At 35.8% G+C, this 24,340-nt stretch overlaps 2 protein-coding genes across 4 annotated transcripts in view; one reads left to right on the plus strand and one right to left on the minus strand.

The window, feature by feature from the left end:
* The window catches only part of LOC136034477 (dedicator of cytokinesis protein 3-like), a 386,199-nt gene that overhangs the window by 57,479 nt on the left and 304,380 nt on the right, over window positions 1-24,340 (plus strand). The window lies entirely within an intron of this gene.
* The window catches only part of LOC136034480 (innexin inx3-like), a 55,604-nt gene that overhangs the window by 2,547 nt on the left and 28,717 nt on the right, over window positions 1-24,340 (minus strand). For both annotated transcript variants that reach the window (XM_065715694.1, XM_065715695.1), the window contains 2 exons: window positions 15,042-15,294; window positions 9,302-9,606 (listed from right to left, as the gene is read on the minus strand). In XM_065715694.1, coding sequence (XP_065571766.1) covers window positions 9,302-9,606; window positions 15,042-15,294 — 558 coding nt within the window. The remainder of the gene's footprint in view (window positions 1-9,301; window positions 9,607-15,041; window positions 15,295-24,340) is intronic.

Genomic DNA, 24,340 nt, shown 5'->3' on the forward strand with positions numbered 1-24,340 from the left:
TCATCCCTGGAAAAAAGAACAAAATGCGATTCCTTTGATGTAACTATTGGTATCAAAATTCCTTTTTTTAGAGTTTCAGTTACTATTGAGCCGGATCGCTCCTTACTAAAGTTCATTACCACGAAGTGTTTGATATTGAAGAAAATACGTTCAGAAAGTAGTAACTTGTTCTATCCCTGCTGTTGCCACCTAGACTATGTAATATCCAAGGTATGATGCCTTGAAAAATGATAGAAGGCCACGCCCAATCTGTGATACTTTTGTTTGAACTTTTTTTAACGTTATTGTTAGTCCCTTGATGAAGATTAAATTAAAAAAAACAAGTTTTTTTAAATAAAAGTAAGGAGCGACATTAAAACTTAAAACGAATAGGAATTACTCCGTATATGAAAGGGGCTTTTCCTCCTCAACGCCCCGCTCTTTACGCTAAAGTTTGACTCTTTCTCTTAGCTCTACATTTTAAAACAGTAATAAAACTTCAGCGTAAAGAGCGGGCCGTTGAGGAGGAAAAGCCTCTTTCATATACAGAGTAATTTCTGTTCGTTTTAAGTTTTAATGTCGCTCCTTACTTTCATTTAAAAAAACTTGTTTTTTTTATATTTAGTTTCTGGACGTTTTTCTATTAAAGCATGTTTTGATCTTGGCTCTCCGCACATAAATAATTAAAATGAAATTTGTATATTAATGTTTTTTGGCTAAATGGCTTTCTCATAGTTTTAATCGGAAGATTTTGAGAAAAAAGGAGAGAGGGAGGAAGCCTAGTTGCCCTTCAATTTTTTGATTACTTAAAAAGGCAACTAGAACCTTTAATTTTCTTACGAACATTTTATTAGTAAAAAATATACGTAATTTACGAATTAACTTACGTAACGAACTTCTATATTCGTATGTTTTTAGTGCGTATATGAGGGAGTTCACCCCACGTCGGTACCTCGCTCTTTACACTAAAGCTTAAATTCTGTCCCAATTCCTTAAGAATGACCCTTGAATCACAAAGGCCGTAGAATAAATAGTTGAAATTACTAAAAAAAACTTTAGCATAAAGAGCGAGGTATTACGAGGAGGTAAACCCCTCATATGCGCAATAATTTCTGCTCGTTTTAAGTTTTAATGCTTCTCCTCACTTTCAGTAGAAAAAAACATTTCATATTTATTTTTTCATTGTTTTTTTAAATAATGCTAAAAAATCCTGCCCCCGCTTCATTGAAAGTCTCTTCCTTCATGAGAAGTTTCTCCATGGAAAGTTCCTCCCACGTACCCCCCCACCTCAACTCTCCCTCCCAAACCAAAAAAATACCCCTGAAAACGTCCGTACACCTCCCAGTAACCATTACTATATATAAACATAGGTCAAAGTTTGTAACTTGCAACCCCTCCCACGGGGACTGTGGGGGAGTAAGTCGTCCCAAAGACTTAGTTATTAGGTTTTTCGACTATGGTGACTAAAATGGCTATCTCAGAATTTTGATCCGGTGACTCGTGGGAGGGGGCCTAGGTGCCCTCCAATTTTTTTGGTCACTTAAAAAGGGCACTAGAACTTTTAATTTCCGTTAGAATGAGCCCTCTTGCGACTTTCTAGGACAACTTGGTCGATACGATGACCCCTGGGAATAAAAACAAATAAACATGCACCCCAGAACATGATGCACCAGAAGATTTGTCTTCTGGCAAAAAATACGAAATTCCACATTTTTGTAGCTAAGAGCTTGAAATTTTGCTCTACGGTTCTCTGATACGCCGAATGCGATGGTGTGATTTTCGTTAAGATTCTATTACTTTTAGGGGGTGTTTCCCCCTATTTTCCAAAATAAAGCAAATTTTCTCAGGCTCGTAACTTTTGATGACAAAGACTAAATGTGATGAAACTTATATATTTAGAATCAGCATGAAAGAATTAGCATCAAAATTCCGTTTTTTAGAGTTTCGTTTACTATTGAGCCGGGTCGCTCCTTACTACAGTTCGTTACCACGAACTGTTTGATAGGACAGTACTAGAGTAGTAGGTTGAAAATTAGGTAGTGCCTCCAGTGACACCAAATAATGACAATCTACGGGGAGTGCAAAATCTAGGCTATGTTTCAATGCACTTCAATAAAAATAAAAGAATGGTATTTTTGAAATCAGGAGGGGAGGGGGTGTAAAAAACCTAGGGACTCTTGAGTACCATGAGTGCTTCGCCAACTTGACTATGTGAAATGATGTTCAAGGCATGATGCCTTAAATCACGTCTGTGATACATTTGAGCTTCTTTTCAATATAGATTATGCCCTTGGTAAAGATTGGGCAGTGCTCGAGTAGTAGCTTGAAAATTAGGTAGTACCCCCAGTGAACTCAAATAATGAAAATGTGGGGGCAGGGGCAAAATGTATATTTCAATGTACTTCAACACAAGTTAAAAAAAAGTATCTTTCAAAATCTGGAGGGGGGTGGACACAAAATGCCCCCTAAGATCAATATATAGTTCTTATACAGTAGCTTATATACAATATACAGATGTTGGACACAAAATGGAAGTTTGTATACTTCGGCACCAGTCTTGTCGCTACTGTATAAGAACTATATGTTGATCTTAGGGGGCAGTAACGCGTTGCAATACAAGTTCTAATTAAGTACGGTTGTTGTTTCTTTTTGTTCTTTTTTTATACGCATCTTAATTCTTTTGGGTCTTCATTCAGCTGGAAATGTACTGTCTAGCCGAGTTAATATTCCTTATAACCTCTGCAACCCTATACTTTTGCCATTATACTGGTTTGAATTTTTTGCATCTAAAACCAGTTTTTATCATGTTCGCCGTTCACGTTGGTTTGATTGATATTTTGGAAGAAGATAATAAAGAGCTATTGGTTGGCATCGTGACCCTTATCAAGTCGTTTCATATCCAGTGTTAACAGTTGTTTAATGATAAAAATGCGTATATACTCTTTTTTATTCTGAGGTCTCTCATAAAATAGAGCACCGAACTATAAGAATGGGCTATAACCATCTTACATACGCCGTCTGATTCAACTGGTTTTAAAAAGGTAATGTACATTCATGTAGGCTATAGGTGGATGGGACTATTCCCTTGGAGTTTGTTATAAAAGACCTATTCCCGTAAAAATAGCGACTCAAAATTCGCTTCGATACTTGTGTATAGTGCGACAAGCACTCAAGTGTGTCATTTAATTGGAACCTGTTTCTTTGAAGCTCAATCTTAATGAAATATCACAAAATATGATGAAAATTTAATACTTAGAAACAAATTTGGGCTATATTTGCACATTAGGAGAGTGGAGGTAAAGTATAGCGGGTCTGCATGTAAAATGTGTTAGGTACAGTTAATCTTCATAATATGAAGTAAAAATTGTTTTCTTGCCTTAAACTGTCCAAATATTTTACAAACACCCCCTAATGTGTAGATATACAACCCAAATTATATATTTCACATTTATTTTGTCACTTGTCATTGTCTTATCTTACGCTAAGCTGAAAGAAATTAATAAGGAAACCGGTTTGTTGTCGAGTTTTACGCAGCGTAAACTTGAGTATTTGCCGTATAATGCAGAAGTACATGCGCTTCTTATATTTGTGACCCTTCCCCTTAGGATCCCTCTTTGGGAACAGACCCTCCTGCATCTACGTTCTATGACGATGCATATAAGCCCGGGAGTAATAAAATACTCATTAGATGTACTTTTATGTTTGGAAGATAAACGGTGGTTCGAAATTTTGAGTGATACTCCAAATACAACTTCGAGCGAAATCTTTGACACGAATTAGCAAAATGACTGAATTTTTAGAGGTTTCCAGAATGTTCAGGGTGTAAGAATAGGTTTGAAAATTAATGTCAAGAAGACTGAGTCGCTAAGACTAGGAAAATGAAAGTGAATGGATGATACTGGGTAACGAGAAAGTCGATTATGTGGGCAGATTCACTTACATTGGTAGTATCAAACAGTTCGTGGTAACGAACTGTAGTAAGGAGCGACCCAGTTATGAGCTACGAGATCGTAACGAGCCTAAGAGAAAGTTACGAGCCTGAGAAAATAGGGGGAAACACCCCCTAAAAGTCATACAATCTTAACGAAGATCACACCATCAGATTCAGCGTATCAGAGAACCTTAATGTAGAAGTTTCAAATTCCTATCGACAAAAATGTGGAATTTCGCATTTTTTGCCAGAAGACAGATCACGAATGCGTGTTTATTTGTTGTTGGTTTTTTTTCCCAGGGGTGATCGTATCGACTGAGTGGTCCTAGAATCTAGCGAGAGGGCTAATTCTAACGTAAATGAAAAGTTCTAGTGCCCTTTTTAAGTGAACAAAAACATTGGAGGGCATCTAGGCCCCCTCCCACGCTCATTTTTCCCCAAAGTCATCAGATCAAAATTCTGAGATAGCCATTTTATTCACCATAGTCGAAAAAGCTAATAACTACGTCTTTAGGGACGACTTAATCCCCCGCAGTCCCCGTGGGAGGGGCTGCAAGTTGAAAACTTTGACCTGTGTTTACATATAGAAATGGTTACTGGGAAGTGTACACCCGTTTTCAGGGGGATTTTTTTGGTTTAGGGGGGAGAGTTGAGGGGGGGGGGTTATGTGGGAGGATATTTCCATGGAGACTTCTCATGGGGGAAGAGAATTTCAATGAAGGGGGCGCAGGATTTTCTAGCTTTATTTGAAAAAAAACAATGAAAAAATAAATATAAAAAGTTTTTTCTACTGAAAGTAAGGAGCAGCATTAAAACTTAAAACGGACAAAATTATTACGCATATGAGGGGTTTATCTCCTCGTTATACCTCACTCTTTACGCTAAAGTATTTTTAGTAATTTCAACTATTTATTTTACGGCCTTTGTGATCCAGAGGTCATTCTTAAGGAATTAGGACACAATCTAAGCTTTAGTGTAAAGAGCGAGGCATCGACGAGAATTGAACCCCCTCATATACGCAATAAAAACATACGAATATAGAAGTTCGTTACGTAAGTTAATTCGTAGGTTACGTATATTTTTTACCAATGAAAACGTTTACACAAAATTAAAAGTTCTAGTTACTTTTTTAAGTTATCAAAAACTTGGAGGGCAACTAGGCTTCCTCCTTCGCTTCTTTTTTCTCAAAATCTTCCGATTAATTGCAATTAATTAATATGCAAATTTCGTTTTAATTATTTATGTGCAGAGAGCCAAGATCAAAACATGCATTAATTCAAAAACGTCCAGAAATTAAATAAAAAAACAAGTTTTTATAACGGAAAGTAAGGAGAGACATTAAAACTTAAAACGAACAGAAATTACTCCGTATATAAAAGGGGCTGCTTCCTCATCAACGCCCCTCTCTTTATGCTAAAGTTTTTTACTGTTTTAAAAAGAAGAGTTGAGAGATAGAGTCAAACTTTAGCGTAAAGAGTGGGGCGTTGAGGAAGAAAAGCCCCTTTCATCTACGGAGTAATTTCTGTTCGTAAGTTTTAATGTCGCTCCTTACTTTCCGTTACAAAAACTTGTTTTTTTTATTTATTTACTAGTAAAGATTGTGGTTGCATTGAAGATGTTAAAAGAAGACTAGCCTAGGCCCATGGTGTTTCTTCACAGTTGATAAAATTAGGAAGAATAGGAAGATAAGTATGCGAACCAAGATCAAAATATTGGAAGCTACAGTATTGAAAGTGGTTAAGTATGGTTCTGAAGCTCGTGGGCTCTGAAAAACCGAGAAGGATTTACTACATGTTTTCCAGAAGAATTGCCTACGGATTGTTTTGTGTATGCGACTGATTGACCATATTTTAAACGGTAAACTGTGCGAAAAATGTGGTCCAATTTCGCTTTGTAGGGGTATAATGAGAGAAAGATAAGTTAGCGCTAATTTAAGTCAATCCGAATTTTTCACCCAGTCACAAAACTCTGGGGAAATCTGATTGGCTAAAATAAGCACTAGTTGAATCTCGGTGTTAGTAAAATTTTATTGGGAATGGGCCTCAAGTGCGACTTGGTTCAAGCCCAGCTGGTAGGTTTTTCATACTACATTTCTTTTATTATTCTTGCAATTGTTTGTATTGACTCATCGCCGACGCAGAAAAGTCTCTGAACAAGCTTGGCAAACAAAGACACCAAGAGTGTAAAAACAGCGAGCAATTTCTATAGGATTATGTATATTGAAGAACAAGAGCTAAGAGCTCATATGGCACTTGTGACGAGGCCGGACGAGCCAAAAGCCAAGAGCTCATATGGTATGAGCTCTAGCAAAATTCTGTAAATCAATAGATTGATTTAAAAGGAAAATCGGAGGCTTAATGCCGGTCGGGATTTAAAATCAGAGCTCTGAGTCACGAGGTCCTTCTAAATATCAAAATTCATTAACATCCTCTCACCCACTCGTAAGTTATAAATACCTCATTTTTTTTACTTTTTCCTCTCCCTTCAGCCCCCCCAGATGGTCTAATCGGGGAAAACGACTTTATCAAGTCAATCTGTGCAGCTCCCGGACATGCCTACCAATTTCCATCGTCCTAGCACGTCCAGAAGCACCAAAATCACTTTACCCACCCCCTAACTTCCCCAAAGAGAGTGGATCCAGTACGGTTGTGTCAATCACTTATCGACAACATTTGCTTATTCTACGCACCAAGTTTAATCCCGATTTCTCTACTCTAAGCGTTTTCCAAGATTTCCGGTTTCCCCCTCCAACTCCCCCCAATGTCAACAGATCTGGACGGGATTTGAAATATCCCGACGATATTTCTGATATCGTCTGATAGACGATATCAGCTCTGAGACATGAGTTCCTTCTAAATATCAAATTTCATTAAGATCCGGTCATCCGCTCTTAAGTTAAAAATCCTCAATTTTTAAAATTTTTCCAAATCAACACCCCCCTGCTCCTCCAAAGTGAACAGATCCATTCCAATTATGTCAATCACGTATCTATAACTTGTGCTTATTCTTCCCATCAAGTTTCAATCAATCAATCAATCAATCAATTTATTGATACTAAAAGAAAAAAAACTATTACAAAGTAAAGTGGTTACTAGGCCCAAGAAGCTTTGCTTCTAATGGACCACAGAGAACAAGAATAAAACACTATTATAAAATATATACAAAAAAAAAAAAAAAAAAAAAAAAAAAAAAAAAAAAAAAAAAAAAAAAAAAAAAAAAAAAACACTGGAACAAGACAAGGACATTGAATAGATAGGATATTTAACAGATAGCAGTTTCATCCCGATCTTTCCACTCTAAGCATTTTCCTAGATTTATGTTTTCCCCTCCAGCCCCCTATGTCCCCGGATCCGATTCGAATTCAAAATGGAGCACCTGAGACATAAGATCCTTCTATATATCAAGTTTCATTAAGATTCGATCACCCATTCGTAAGATAAAGATACCTCAATTTTCACGTTTCCCAATAATTCCGGTTTCCTCTCCAATTCCCCCCAATGTCACCGCATTTGGTCGGGATTTTAAAATTAGAGCTATAAAGCACAAGATCCTTCTAAATATCAAATTTCATTAAGATCTGATCACCCGTTCGAAGTTTTTAATTTTTCTGAATTACTCCCCCCCCCCAACTCCACCAAAGAGGGCGGATTCAGTCCGGTTATGTCTGTCACGTATCTTGGACATGTTTTTATCCCTCCCATTAAGTTTCATCCTAATCCGGTCCCCCCCCCCCCCCCCCCAATGAAGCTGGATCCGTCGGGATTTAAAATAAGAGATCTGAGTTACGAGGTCCTTCTAAATATGAAATTTCATTAAGATAAGGTCATTGCTTCGTAAGTTAAAAATACCTCATTTTTTCTAATTTTTCAGAATTAACCCCCAACTCTCCCAAATAGAGCGAATCCGTTCCGGTTATGTCAATCACGTATCTAGGAATTCTGCTTATTTTTCCTATCAAGTTTCATCGCGATCCCTCCACTCTGAACGTTTTCCAAGATTATAGGTTCCCCCCTCCAACTCCCCCCAATGTCACCGGATCTGGTCGGGATTTAAATTGAGAGCTCTGAGACACGATATCCTTCCAAACATCAAATTTCATTAAGATCCCATCACCCGTTCATAAGTTAAAAATACTTAATTTTTTCTATTTTTTCCGAATTAACCGCTTGGTTAAATGCTTGGTTAATACCAAGTGTCATAAAACCATGGGATCTTGAACTAGAGAGAATAATTGGCTTTTGCCCTACGTGGTAACAATGCCTATGCTATTAGTTTTTGATTATCTTTTGTATTAAATAACCATAACAATTAAAGAGGGCCGAATTTTGTGTCTTTCTTTGTCTTTCTTTTGTGTCTAGAAAAGTGTAAAAAAAAAGATTTCAAACTTTCATTGCGGCATTGTAAGAGTACTTTCGGTCTTTCAGCTCCTCATGTCTCAAAAGTAGTCCATAATGGTGTAACTACCAGAAACCCAAGAAATTGAAAAAAAAAAACACAGTTCGATTAACGGAAAAAGCTGACTTTTAGATATCGAATGACAGCAAAATATTTTTCTTACCATGAAAGAGGACTGCAGAAAATAACACAAAAAATTTGCACAGTGGACTAAAAAAGAAAGAAAAAAATCTAAGGGAGAGGGGAGCAATTTGTCGTTTTGAGGTTTTCTAATGAAAATATACCAAAAAAGGTAATTTCAAATGAAAACAATCAAAAACGGATTTTTCAAAATTTAAAGAGGAGGGGCGAAAAAAATGATCGATCCAGGTAAAATCATAAATTTGGGTTAAAGTGATAAGACCAAAGTACCAAAAGAATCTTGTTCGGAAATAGGGTTACCAAAAGAGTTTTTATTCCGGGGGTTTAAAGTTTTTTAAGCAGCATTTTTAAGGCCAATTTGTGAGTCGGATAAATATTTCAAAAAATGTATAAGCAATAAAAAAAAGGATCTATTTTCGAGTAAGAATGCAACGCTGTCAAAAAGAAAGTAATATTTGATTCTACAGGGGACCCTGTTAAGAAAACAATTCTTTATATTATTATATCAACCTTACTCTCATTATAGCCCTAGAAAGTAGGATAGAACACCTGAAAACAGGATATATGTTATTCTCTCTGCTGAGGTCAGGTTAATAGGGGTCTATAGATGTACGAAATAGAATAGTAGGTACGTGTATGATATATCGACCACAGGAAGTTCCCCTGTTAAGAAAACAATTATTTATATTATTATATCAACCTTACTCTCATTATAGACATGGAAAGTAGGATAGAACACATTTTCTGTATTAATAATAAACTTATAACTAATAATGATAACCAAGAAATTAATAATAATAAATAACTAATAAAATAAATAAAATAAAAGTGGGAAAATAACACAGGCGTCCTTACCTGGAAGATATATCCTCTTATCCTCGATGATACAAGTAAAGCTAGCCTATAAGCTAATGCTAATCCGGATAATACGGATAGAATGACCAGCCAAAACCACAGGAACACATACAGCTTTTCGTTGAGTACATTTAGTGCAAGGATACACATGGCGTCGTGTTTTTGAATGGTTCCAGATGAGCCGTAACTGTGGAAAGTGCATTTTGTAACGCGAGGAAAAATTTCTATCAACGGATCAGTGCGGTTTTCATCCTCCCATTCTGTGAACTGAATAACTCTGGCACCAAATTTCAAAAAAGCTCCACCTGAAAACAGGATATATGTTATTCTCTCTGCTGAGGTCAGGTTAATAGGGATCTATGGATGTACGAAATAGAATAGTAGGTACGTGTATGATATATTGACCACAGTAACTTCCCATGTTAAGAAAACAATTCTTTCTTCATAATATGCCGAATAATCATAGTTAACACATTTTGCATGCAGCCTTGCTATACTTTCCGCCAAACCTCCCTCCCCTAAAGTGCAAATATATAGCCCAAATTATATATTTTCAATACTTTCTGCCACCTGTAACTTGTTTTTCCAGTTTTTTTTCCCCCGTCGCAGCTGATTCAATTTACAGGTACAGGGGTTTGAAACAACTGAGACGCATTGGGAGAATAGATAGGAAACATATGATTTGGGCTATATACTTGCAAATTAGGGGGGAGTAAAGCATAGCGAGGCTGCATGCAAAACGTGTTAAGTATGTTTATTCTGCATATTATGAAGTAAGAATTGTTTTCTTAACATGAGTACTTACTGTGGTCGATATATTATACAAGTGCCGAATAGTATTTTGTTTCAATTCATAAAAACAAAAGCTCAGCAAAGAGATATTATTACCATCATCAACGGATTTTTGCAGTTGTCTACACAAAGACCTAATTTGGGCCTTTACCCCCTCCTATTGTTTTTTTTTATAAAATCCGGCTATTTTTCGTGCAATTTTTTTCCGAAGCTCAGCTCCAAGCGTCTATTCTCCGCCCGGAGGTCAAAATGTAGTAGAATGTTCATGTATTGTTGTATATCGTCAAATATGTGTTCATATTTATGAGATAACTCTCAAAACTTGGCCCTTTTCAATCCGGAGGGAGCTCCCCCTCCCAAGGTGTTTTTAGAAGTACTCTTAAAAAGAATATGTGTGTTATAGACTAAAAATATGATTCAGCATCATTTAGCTTCCCTTACGAGTCATCTCCGTGTTATGAACTTAAATATAAAGAATTCTAGAATTCTAGAAATCTAGAATTCTCATAATTATTTTATTTATGAGAGAACTTGTTTTACAGAGACAACGATTTCGAAAGAAGTCGGTGGGATAATTTCGTATGCATGAGCTGTTTTTCTCCTGAGAAATTTGTTCCATATGAGTGGCAATGCCGCACGTTCGATGACCTTGTTTGACATTTGACTGCCCTCGGTTATTTTTTTTTCAAATTCTATAGTTGTAACTAACAAAAGGGATACATTCGAATGCGTAAACTGTTTTTCTTCTGATAAAATAGTTTCATATGCGTGACAAGGCTCCCATGAAACCAACCCTCGTCTAACAACCCATTCACTTCAACTCTCGTACAGCTCAACTCCCATATACTCTACTCCCGTTTAACTCAACCCTATTTAACCCAAACTCCGTTTAACTCAATCTCCTTGCAATTCAACCCTCATCTAACTCAAATCCCGTGCAATTCAATCCTTATTTAACTCCAGCCCTATGTAACCCAACCCCCGTTCAACTCGATTAAACTCTAATTCATTCAGCTCCTGCTACAGTTTGGGTTTGAGTTGAATGGGCTTGAGCTGCACGGGGGATGAGTTAAAAGGGGATGAAGTTGAACGAAGGTTAAGTTATATGGGTTGAGTTGAACCAGGCATGGGTTGTACGCACACCGGGTGATTATACTCTTGCATTCAACGACCTCGTTTCAGATTTGACTGCCTTAAGTATTATTTTCTTTGAACCTATAGTTACAATTAACGAATGGATACATTCATATACGTCAACTATTTTTCTCCTGATAAAATACTTCCCTGTGGGTGGCAATGCTTTACATTCAATGACGCTGTAATTAAAAAAAAAGAAAAAAAAGAAAAAAAACAATCAGAATATACCAACAAACATAGAAAAATAAATAATATTTGAATCCGGCAAGGCCTGTTTAAAAGAAGACTTTTCCTCCTTCAAAGTCGACTATGCTACCAGAAATTTAGAATATACAGTCTATGTTATCAAATCATGAATTTCGGTAATTCTTCATTTCACGGCATTAATGCACCCTTTAGGATTTTAGTCTCAACCGTCTTATAAAGAAAAGGAAGCTATATTTTTCAGATTTCGAAAATCTTTCCCCTAATTTCCAAAAAAATAACCCTTTGTTCTAATCAGAAAATTGTAGACTTAAAAAAAGGCCGTACCCAGGGGGTGGGTCGGATGTTTGAACTCCACCCCCCCCCCCCGAAATGTTTGTGTGACTCTTAAAAACGTAACAAAAATGGACATAAACGAATTTTTATGCGTTTTTAGGTTTTTTGTGTGTACCTCCCCCCCGAAAAATCCTTGTGTAAAACACCCCCAAAAAATATCATGGATATGGCCATGACTTAAAACATCCCCCTAGGTCAGGGACGCGCTTGTTTTCCTTTAATTCTTGTCTTTTCCAATGGTCTTGGACCTTAGTTTTTTTGGGCTAGAATTTTTTTTCAAGGCTGGATCCGGATTTTCTCTCGTCAAATGATATATTTCATCGAAATTGTGCATAAATTACGTGATGGGTAATCAATCAAGAGGTCCAAAAGACTTCTCCCCTATGGAAATAAAAAAAAAGTATGCGATGAAAAATCGCTTTTTTAGTCTTTCAATAAAGTAGTTACACTAGAATGACTACTTCCGAGGGAGAAAGACCAGGAGTTCAGTAACACATATATAAAAATTGAGCAGCCATGGAGGAAGCACAAAACATGTACTCTTCTGTGAACGCTCAATTTTGAATAGCGGGGAGAGGCGGTATTTTTGAAGAAAATTTTCGCGGGGAATTATCCGGGGAGAGACGCCTAGCACCAGTATAAATTAGATAATATATATGTAAGTTTACATGAATCCTACAGTAGCGGGAGGGGGAGGGGTGCAGATGCTATGGATAGATAAAAAGGAGGGTGTCCCCCCTAGATAGTCCTCTAGTATTGCCTTCATGATCATCATCATTAAAATGCAAACCTTGCAAGAAAGGAGCCAAATGTCATTAGCATTCCCGTCCAAGGTTCTTACGAGGCATCTCAGATTTTTGTCTAGTATTATATGTCCAGCAGCTTCTAGTGTTTATATTGGTGAAAAGGACTGCCGCTGATGAAGATTTCTCAGTTGTGGGTATCTCGTGTACTGTCTGTAGACGTGTTGAATAGCAAGACATGTCTAGAGCCCGCCTACTTAACGAAATATCAGCTCGGTTTTGTTTGGCCCTATGCCTATAACAGTTCAATATTCAGTTCTTTAATTAATATAAAACTTTTTAAATTTAATTAAAAATTCTTACTTTTCGAAAGAAAGATATTTAGGATCAATCATGGGGAGATTCCGCCCTAAATTATTTGTTAGTTCTAGCCCTTAGAATAGTTTCTTTCAGCTCTTTAAAAGTTTCAGCTAGACAACACTCATCCTAGAGTCCATATGGAAAAGACCACCGTAAAAATTGTTAATTAAGATTTCTCCATTTTGAGCATCGCGTGAAGTGTTGGCAAACGTGTTGAGTAGCAAGACATGCCTAGAACCCGCCTACTTAACGAAATATTAGCCCTATTGTGTTTGCCAAGGCCTTTGGCAGTTTGATATTCAACTTTTTAATTAAAATAGCAGCTCCTGTTCATTTTTCGTTTTGTAACGCTTCATTATTTTAAAGATGATAATTTAGAAATGATCCCAGATGTTTGTCGTTATTAAAGTTGAAGCTTTTGATAAGATGCAAATAAGAATTAGCAAAGATAATTTGCTGTTTAAATGCGTAATTGTCTACCTTACCAGGTTCCGGGTCGTCTTTTGATTCTGATGACACAAAGGGCATTGCAACATTTTTTTTTCCTTTTTTTTTTAACTGAGATTTCTACTCTCTTCAACTCAAGGCTTTCTGGCAAGTAATCTGATCTGTTTTCTTGTATCTAAGTTGATTCTCGAGATATATAGAACCTTCCGTTTAAAAAAAGCTTCATTCCATTTTTCTACTGAGAAAAATCTCTTGCCATTAAGAAACACAGGCCTAGTTTCGGCCTAAATTGGCCCAAATTAAATTTAACAATAGTAAAAGAGGTGAAAAATAGTTGTTTCACATTTTATAATGAAAATTTACAGTTTAAATAAGTTTAGACGTTTCTAAAGCAAATTTTGCAGAAAATCGCTGCCACTTTTATTTTGAAGATGACAAATATTAAATCCATATTCTGGCCTTTCTTACTCTTCCTGTCTCGTAGTTCCTTTATTATGTATCTTTTGCCAACTTACAATTGACATTCATAGAAGCTCCAATTTTTTTGTTTGTTTTTTTTTCACCTTTTTGCCATCGAGAGAAATAATTATAACATGGAATGCTTTTATGATATTTTTTTATCATAGTAATACTATTTCAATAATGTTTTAATTTAAGAACATAATATTTTAATAATATTTTTGATAATACAATGTTTTATACTTTAAAAATTCTTTGGTACTTATGTATTAAACCGCCAACACTCAAGTTTACGCTGCGTAAAACTCGAGAACAAACCGGGTTTATCTGTCTGTATTAAGAAACCATTAGCTCACGCTCAGTGGAAAACAAGTGGCGGGTGACAGAATACATTGGAATTATATAATTTGAGCTATGTATTTGCACGTTAAGGGTGGGTGTGGGGTGTAGGTTACGCCCCCCTAATTTGCAAATATATAGCCAAAATTTGTTTATAAAACATTATATTTTTATCGTGTTTTGGTATTTTTTATTAGGATTAACCTAACTTCCCTTCTTGAGTGTTGGCGGAATACTTCCCTTCTTGAGTGTTGGCGGTATAATACATAAGTACAAATTTTTTCCTTAACAATGTTTTTTGTTTACCATGTTTTGCCTTTATATAAGCCTAACCGGTTTTAAGATAAACTTAAATCATAAAAGACCTTCAAAAGTCAACAGGCAAATCCTTAGATCAGAACTAACTTCGTTGATCAGCGAGACAGCTTCTGGGAGGGGCTTGCAACTGACCAATTAGCTGATTCAACGAAACAACGCAAAATTTACAAATAAAAATTGCAAGTTGTGAACGGTAAAATCCGCTCATCTCCCTTGTCTAAAACCGAAATTTAGCATTGGCTAGATCTTGATATTAGTACTTTCTCATTGTGAATGAACCTTGATCACACTTGACCAAAAAGTGTGCTATGGGATTTTAAAATTCGAGTATTATGTCATCCTTGGTGTGATCCTTGATCACACTAAATGTGTGATCCTTGTGATCCTTGATCACACTAAATGCAACACCAAAAAGTTTGCTACGGGATTTTAAAATTCAAGTATTATGTTTCAACAGTTATTTTACGACGGAAGAAGCAATGTCGTTTAAGTAACTTATTTCAAAACTAGACCAGAATGGCTATTTATACCACAATAAATCCTCATTTGTCAACTTTGAATACACAAACCTAGTCTAATGCCCACAATAAACACATAAATCTTACCTAAGAACTTGTCAATGAAGAAAATGTTTCCCACGACATTAACAAAGTTGAGGATCTCACAGATGACATAACTCCATGCATATCCAAGATGCATTCCACGTGTGTCTTCCAAATATTTAAGGAGTATTTTCTTCTTTTCTTTAGCCTCTGTCTGACAATCCAAATCGTTGCTTCTCATTCCATCTGTAATTATGCTCATTTTATCTTGCTCGCGTGATTTCCAAAAGTAGTGAGGCATGTAGAATAATATACCCTGTTGAATAAAGAGGAGCCTTGTGAATATTTATTACTTCATTAACAAACCTTCTATAAAGAGTAACACTTTCTTATTTGATGCTTAGACAATTTTTTTCTTTTTTGGCTATGATATCACCGCTCAAAAATGTGGGAAATCAAAGTGAATTGAAGGATTCTTCTGGGACATGCTGTTTCCTGCCAAAAATTTTTTTTTTTCAAAGTTTTATAAAACCTACCAAAAAATTATCGCTTAAAAACGTAGCAGATCAAGGAGTACTGGAGAAATATGCTCGGCCATGTTGTTTATTATTAAAAATTTGTTTTGCCAAAAAATCTTGTAATGCCTACGAAAAAAATCCCCGCCCAAAAATCTCACAAATTAAGCTGAATTGAATGAATCTACTGGATCACACTGTTTCCAGCCAAAAAATTTGTTTTACAAAAAAAAAAAATCTGGTAATGATTACCAAAAAAATCACTGCTCAAAAATCTGACGAATTAAACTGAATTTAATGAATCTACTGGGTCATACCGTTTCCAGCCAAAAAATTTGTTTTATCCAAAAATTTTGTAATGCCCACCAAATAAAATCAACGCTCAAAAATCGGACAAATTAAGCTGAACTGAATGAATCTACTGAGTCATACTGTTTCCAGCCAAACAATTTGTTTTACCGAAAAAATCTTGTAATGCCTACCAAAAAAATCACGGCTCAATAATCTGACAAATTAAGCTGAATTGAATGAATCTACTGGATCATACTGTTTCCAGCCAAAAAATCTGTTTTACAAAAAAAAAAAAAATCTGGTAATGCCTACCAAAAAAATCACCGCTCAAAAATCTGACAAATTAAGCTGAACTGAATGAATATAGTGGGTCCTACTGTTTCCAGCCGAAAAATTTGTTTTGAAAAAAAAATCATCATAATGCCTACCAAATCACCGCTCAAAAATGTGGCAAATCAAAGAGAATTGGAGGAATGTGTTGAGTCGTGTTGTTTCCTACCAAAAATTTGTTTTGCCAAATAATCTTACAATGCCTACCAAAAAAATCGGCGCTCAAAATTTCGGTAAGTTAAGCTGAATTGAAGGAATCTACTGGGTCATACTGTTTCCTACAAATGATGCTTAACTTATAAATAATCAGCAAGGGTGTATCCATAATTTTTTTGGGGGGTGGGGGGTTACAATTTTTTTTAAACGCGCAAGAAAAAAATCATATGCATTTTTGTTGTGTTGTCTGTCGGTGTTTGGTTTCGATCCTTCATCTATCCAACAAAACAAACTGCATTTTACAATTATTTTAAGCCATAGATTTATTATGACAGTTAAACTTTATTATAACCATAAAAGCTAATTAATCAACATTTGATCTTTTGTCTCAGAGGGTGAGTTAACAAAGGATTCTTAAAAAAAACGGAGGTAAAATTGCAAATATATATAAAGATTGAATGGTTTTATAAGTTTAAAACTTTTTTTTTAATTTTAGATCAAACAGTTCGTGGTAACGAACTGTGGTAAGGAGCGACCCGGCTCAATAATAACCGAAACTCTAAAAATGGAATTTTGATACCAATAGTTACATCAAAAGAATCGCATTTTAATGCTGATTTTAAATATATAAGTTTGATACCTTTGATACTTTTTTCTCTTCATACCGAAAAAATGACCTATATAAGTTAGCTTGCAAAACCAGTAGCGTTATTGACCTGACTAATTATAAAAAATACAAAAACATATATACCAAACTCATCCGGGAAGCAAAGAAAAATTATTATTATTCAAAAATCTCTCACTGCAAAGGGAACTTGCAAAAAATTTGGTCTACAATAAATGAAATCCTTTTAAAAAAAAGGAATTCAAGATCTGTTCCTATTAACCTTAGGGACATCAGTGGCAGATTAATTGACCCAATTTTAGTACCGGATGCTTTTAATAATTATTTCACTAATATTCCAAATGCTAACTCTTGTTCCTTCTCACAGTCAGTACACCCTAGCAAGAATCCCAGATCCATGTTTTTCTCTCCAACTGATCGCAAAGAGGTGCTTCAAGTTATCGAATCTCTCTCTAATAGTAGTACTCCTGACTTCTTTGACATAAGTAATAAGCTTCTTAGGACCGTATCTTCCTATATTTGTGAACCCATTGTGCACATAGCAAACCTGTCTATGACCAATGGAGTCTTCCCAGAAATATTTAAATCAGCAATTGTTATCCCGATTCATAAAAAAGGCGATCCGTCTGAGATAAGCAATTATCGTCCAATCTCACTTCTCCCAGTTATATCTAAGGTGCTCGAGAGAATTATATTCCGACGTCTTTCTCCCTTTGTATTTGGGAATCAGTCATCAGATTCGTTGATTTCTCCTCATCAATATGGCTTCCGTGCCAAATTTTCAACTGCTCATGCACTAATAGACGCCACACAGTTTATACGTTCCCAACTTGACCTTAAAAATACTGTATTGGGCTTATTTCTGGATTTTTCAAAGGCCTTTGACATGGTTGATCACAGTGTTTTATTAAGTAAACTCAATAACCTAGGGATTCGCGGAGTTCCTTTCTCATGGTTCGGCTCTTATCTCTCTGGTAGAGTACAGAGTGTGAGACTGGGCGGGGTGACTTCACATCCCCTACCTGTCCGGAGGGGCGTCCCACAGGGCTCTGTTCTTGGTCCAATACTTTTTCTCCTTTATATTAATGATTTGATTACGGACCTGGGCCCATCAGTGCACCCAGTACTTTTTGCTGACGATAGCAACTTTTTCATCACCGGTCCTAATTTACCATCCGTCGTCACCTCTACTCAAACCCTTCTGAATAGAGTACAGGAGTGGTGTCTCGTTAACTGCATGACCATTAACAGCAAGAAAAGTCAGGTGGTATTATTTCAAACCCCTTACAAAAAAAATGAAGTTCAGCCAGCACTTGGCCTAAAATATTCTACCAATCTCCTCCCGCAGGTCGAAGTTGCCAAGTTTCTTGGTGTCCACATAGACTCCTGCCTATCATTTGCAACACATGTGTCCTATGTTAGAGCCATAATTTTGCGACAGGTAAGTATAATTAATCGTGTGAATTATTTTCTTCCTCTCGATATCCTTGTCACCCTTTATTATTCTTTTATTTACCCATATATCTCATACTGCGGATCTGTATGGGGCAATACTTATCCTTCAGTTACCAATAAATTAAAATCTGCTCAAAACCGTGCCGTCAAAGCAGTTTTTCGGTTGCCACGACTATATCCCACCAAGGACTTGTACTCCGATTTTGGTATTATCCCTTTTGAACAAATCATCAAAAAGTTAAATCTATCCCTTGCATATTCCGCTTATCATAAAAATCTTCCTCCCCACTTATTAACTTATTTTAATAGTAATAATTCTGAAGGCCACTGTCTCCGTTCATCCAACCGTTCCTTCATTGTCCCCAGGTGTATCTCTAGTTCCGCCCAGCGATCCCCAATTTATAAATCTATAATTCAATGGAATGTAATATCCTCCAGTGTCGAGCTATCCACAAGTTTTCGGACGCTATATAATAATGTACTAAAATCTTGATATTATATTTCTCTAAATGTTTGTTCAATTTGCTTTAATTACCCTTGTTTTCTCTTTTTTTTTCTTTTTTTTTCTTCTCTCTCTTTTTCATTTACAATTTTTTGTTGTTTTGGTCCTTAACAAGTTCGCTTCTAGGATCTTTATTATTATTGTTGTTATGTGTTTTCTTTTCTTTTTGAATAAATTGAATTGAATTGAATTGATCAAGATCAGTTATACCCATCAAAAGTTACAAGCCTGAGAAAATTTGCCTCATTTTAAAAAATAGGGGGAAACACCCCCTAAAAGTCATATAATCTTAACGAAAATGACATCATCAGATTCAGCGTATCAGAGAACCTCATGGTAGAAGTTTCAAGCTCCTATCTGCGAAAATGTGGAATTTCGCATTTTTTGCCAGAAGACAAATCACGGATGCGTGTTTATTTGTTTGTTTTTTTGTTGTTTTTTTCCCAGGGGTGATCGTATCGCCGGAGTGGTCCTAGAATGTCGCGAAAGGGCTCATTCTAACGGAAATTAAAAGTTCGTGACCAAAAAAATTGGAGGGCACCTAGGCCCCCTCCCACGCTCATTTTTCTCAAAAATCACCGGATCAAAATTCTGAGATAGCCATTTTATTCACCATAGTCGAAAAACCTAATAACTATGTCTTTAGGGACGACTTACTCCCCTGCAGTCCCTGTGGGAGGGGCTGCAAGTTACAAACTTTGACATGTGTTTACATATAGTAATGGTTACTGCGAAGTGTACAGGCGTTTACAGGGGGACTTTTTTGGTTTGGGGGTTGGGTTGAGGGGGGATTTTTTTGGTCCTGCGCCCCCTTCAATGGATTTTCTAGCATAATTTGAAAAAGCAATGGAAAAATAAATATGAAAAGTTTTTCTACTAAAAGGAAGGAGCAGCATTAAAACTTAAAACGAATAAAAATTGTTACGCATATGAGGGGTTTACCTCCTCGTTATACCTCACTCTTTACGCTAACGTATTTTTAGTAATTTCAAATATTTATTCTACGGCCTTTGTGATTCAGAGGTCTAGGTTCAAGGTTCAAGGTTCTTTTATTATATCGACGAGGGTTAAACCCCCTCATATACGCAATAAAAACATGCGAATATAGAAGGTCGTTACGTAAGTTAATTCGTAAGTTACATATATTTTTTACCAATGAAAACGTTTGTAAAAAATTAAAAGTTCTAGTTGCTTTTTAAAGTAATCAAAACTTGGAGGGCAACGAGGCCTCCTCCCTCGCTCCTTTTTTCTCAAAATCTTCCGATTAATTGCAATTAATGAATATGCAAATTTCGTTTTAATTATTTATGTGTGGAGAGCCAAGATCAAAACATGCATTAATTCAAAAACGCCCAGAAATTAAATAAAAAAACAAGTTTTTTTTAAATGAGAGTAAGGAGCAACATTAAAACTTAAAACGAACAGAAATTACTCCGTATATGAAAGGGGCTTTTCCTCCTCAACGCCCCGCTCTTTACGATAAAGTTTCTTACTATTTTAAAAATAGATTTAAGAGAAAGAGACAAACTTTAGCGTAAAGAGCGACGCGTTGAGGAGGATTGTTTTTTTTTATTTAATCTTTGAAAAGATTCCGTTCGACCTAAGAAACTTTAAAGTACCACGGTCAGTGAAAATAAAATCTGATTGTATGAATTGGTTAAGTGGAACCTTACACAACACCATTAAATTTTTTTAATCTTTTAATAAAATTTAATTAATTTTTATTAATTTAGTTTTAATTCAGTTTTTTTTAAATGTTTTTAAATTTTTTAATTTTCCTGATCTTTAAAAACTAAGAAATTTGGGAATTGAATTTTTAATCTTCATACGTAGTGCCAAATTTGACTAAAAACATAATGCGTTAACAATCAGCAAAAAAAGCTAAAAATAGATGGTAGAAAACAGCATAAGAAGGCGTGCCTTTCTTTTGACTGTGTAGTTGTCTTTGGGAATCAACAGATTGTTAATGTAAGAATTTTTACAGATGAAGAATAATGTCAAATTAGTTCTGCCTCACGATTCATATGGCAACACTGATGAAAATGTAAAACTGCCTTAAAAATTTCATAATTTAGAAATAACCAGAAGAATAACCGTAGAAAAATGCGATTTCAGCTATGAATATACCTAGGATAGTTCTAAAAGGTAAAATTTTTTTATTTTGGTGTTCTTGATACATCAAAGACGCTATTTTCAAAACAGTTCGTGGTAACGAGCTGTACATAAGGAGCGACCCGGCTCAATAGTAACCGAAGCTGAAAAACGAAAATTTTATGCTAATAGAAACATCAAAAGAATTGTGTTTTTATGCAGATTTCAAATACATAAGTTTTATCAAGTTTAGTCTTACCCATCAAAAGTTACAAGCCTGAGAAAATGTGCCTAAATTTCGAAAAAAGGGAGAAACACCATCTAAAAGTCATAGAATCGTAAAGAAAATAACACCATTCAATTCAGCGTATTAGAAAACCCTACTGTCGTGGTTGCAAGCTCCTATCTGTAAAAACGTAGAATTTGTATTTTTGCCAAAAGAAAGATCACGGATGCGTGTTTATTTGTGTTTTATATCGTGGAGCATAATGGTCTTATAATATTGCGAAGGCTCATTCAAACAAAAATTAAAAGTTCTAGTGCTTTTTTAAGCGACCGAAAAAGTGGGAGGGCAACTAGGCCCGCTCCTACGCTCATTTTGTCCAAAGTACCCGACCAAAATTTTGAGATAGCCATTTTATTCAGCATAGTCGAAACATCTAATAACTATGTCTTTGAGGATGTCTTAATCCCCCACCCTCCCCGGGGGAAGCGCTGCAAGTTAAGAACTTTGCCCATTGTTAACATGTAGTATTGGTTGTTGGGAAGTATACAGACGTTTTCAGGGAGATTATTTCTGGTGGGGGGAGGATCGGGGGAGGGGGTGATGTGGGAGGATCTTTCCATGGAGGAAGGGACATTTCTATGAAGGGGGTGCCGGATTTCCCAGCATTATTTAAAAAACGATCAGAAATTAAATAAAACAAAACAAGTTTTTTCAACTGAAAGTAAGGAGCAACATTAAAAATTAAAACAAACAGAAATTATTACGTATATGAGGGAGTTCGCCCCCCTAATCAATGCCTCGCTTCTTACGCTAAATTTTTTTGTACTTTCAAAAGAGCTATTTATTCTAATTAAACGACCTTTGTGATTCAGGGGTCATTCTTAAAGAATTGGAACAAAATTTGAAGTTTAGCGTAAAGGACGAGGTATTGACTAGGGGGCGAACCCTTTCATATACGTAATAATTCCTGTTTGTTTTATGTTTTAATGTTGCTCCTTACTTTCAATTGAAGAAACATGTTTTTTTTTAATTTAATCATGAGAAAGGAAACATATTTTATGAAGACTGGAAGGGGTATATCGTAAATTACCTTCAGATCACGGTATCAATTCTTTAGAATTGTTCATGCTTGTTTTATGGTGTCAGTAATGTCTTGTTGTTTTTACCTGGAATTCCTACTTTTGTGTTCAAAGAATTCAACAAATCCGGTCTAGTATCATGTTCAAGTTTAAGTAGATAAATTAGACAGATTGATGTTTTAACCATATTTAGGGAATAAAATGAAAATCTACAACGGATTTTGGTAGGGCCGTAAATTATCATGGGAAAGAGGGTCAGTGAGTTACACCTCAGTCCTCTTTTTGCTCTCCCTAGATCTAATGCCCCCATATTTTGTTTCCTCTCAGTTTCAGCTCGAATGTTTATGATTTATATCATATTTTTTGTTATTCGCACTTTTATCCGCGCAATACAAGATATCTACTGATCAATTTGTTTAAATTCTAATTTCTATGGGATTTTTTTTCTAGTTCACACCACCTGACGCTGTCTAGTGGAAAATGAGTTTCGAGTTTTTTTGTTTTTTTTGTTTTTTTTTTTTACAAATATAGGTGAAAGCCTTTTAGATAATCTCACATTAAAAGAAGTTTCTTGGTTCGCTTATCTCAGTTCGCTGAAAATGAAAATTGAGTTCGATTTTGTGTTTTTCAAGCTATTCATATTCTGGGTTAATTCCATCCAAGGAAATAGCCCGCTAGTCGTCACTAAATTCGCCAATCAAACAGTTCGTGGTAACGAACTGTAGTAAGGAGCGACCCGGCTCAATAGTAAACGAAACTCTAAAAAACAGAATTTTGATACTAAAAGATACATCAAAAGAATCGGATTTTCATGCTGATTTTAAATATATAAGTTTCATCAAATTTAGTCTTTTTCATCAAAAGTTACGAGCCTGAGAACATTTGCCTTATTTTGGAAAATAGGGGGAAACGCCCTCTAAAAGTCATAGAATTTTAACGAAAATCACACCATCGCATTCAGCGTATCAGAGAACCCTACTGCATAAATTTCAAGCTCCTATCTACAAAAATGTGGAATTTCGTATTTTTTGCCAGAAGACAGATCACGGGTGCGTGTTTTTTTTCAGGGGTCATTCTGGGTCAGAATGTCGCAAGAGGGCCCATTCTAACGGAAATGAAAAGTTCTAGTGCCCTTTTTAAGTGACCAAAAAAATTGGAGGGCACCTAGGCCCCCTCCCACGCTCATTTTTTCCCAAAGTCAACGGATCCTAATTTTAAGATAACCATTTTGTTCAGCATAGTCGACAACCATAATAACTATGTCTTTAGGGATGACTTACTCCCCCACAGTCCCCGGGGGAGGGGCTGCAAGTTACAAACTTTGACCAGTGTTTACATACAGTAATGGTTATTGGGAAGCGTACAGACGTTTTCAGGGGGATTTTTTGGTTGGGGGGTTGAAGGGAAGGGGCTATGTGGGATGATCTTTCCTTGGAGGAATATTTCATGGGGGAAGAGAAATTCAATGAAAAGGGCGCAGGATTTTCTAGCATTACTATGAAAAAACAGTGAAAAAATAAACATGAAAAAGTTTTTTCAATTTAAAGTAAGGAGTAGCATTAAAACTTAAAACGAACAGAGATTATTACGCATATGAGGGATTCTTCTCCTCCTAAATACCTCGCTCTTTATGCTAAAGTATTTTTAGTAATTTCAACTATTTATTCTATGGCCTTTCTGATTCAGGGGTCGAATTCTTGAGTTACGTATATTTTTTTACAAAAAAAAACATTCATTAAAAATTAAAAGATCTAGTTGCCTTTTTAAGTAACCGAAAAATTGGAGGGTAACTAGGCCTCCTTCCCCACCCCTTATTTCTCAAAATCGTCTGATCAAAACTAAGAGAAAGCCATTTAGCCAAAAAAAGAATTAATATGCAAATTTCATTTTAATAATTTATGTGCGGAGAGCCAAAATCAAACATGCATTAATTGAAAAACGTTCGGAAATTAAATTAAAAAAACCATTTTTTTTAATGAAAGTAAGGAGCGACATTAAAACTTAAAACGAACAGAAATTACTCCGTGTATGAAAGGGGCTGTTCCCTTCTCAACGTCCCGCTCTTTACGCTAAAGTTTTCTATTGTTTAATA

This window comes from Artemia franciscana, chromosome 13 (genome assembly GCF_032884065.1).
Source record: "Artemia franciscana chromosome 13, ASM3288406v1, whole genome shotgun sequence".
NCBI lineage: Eukaryota > Metazoa > Arthropoda > Branchiopoda > Anostraca > Artemiidae > Artemia > Artemia franciscana.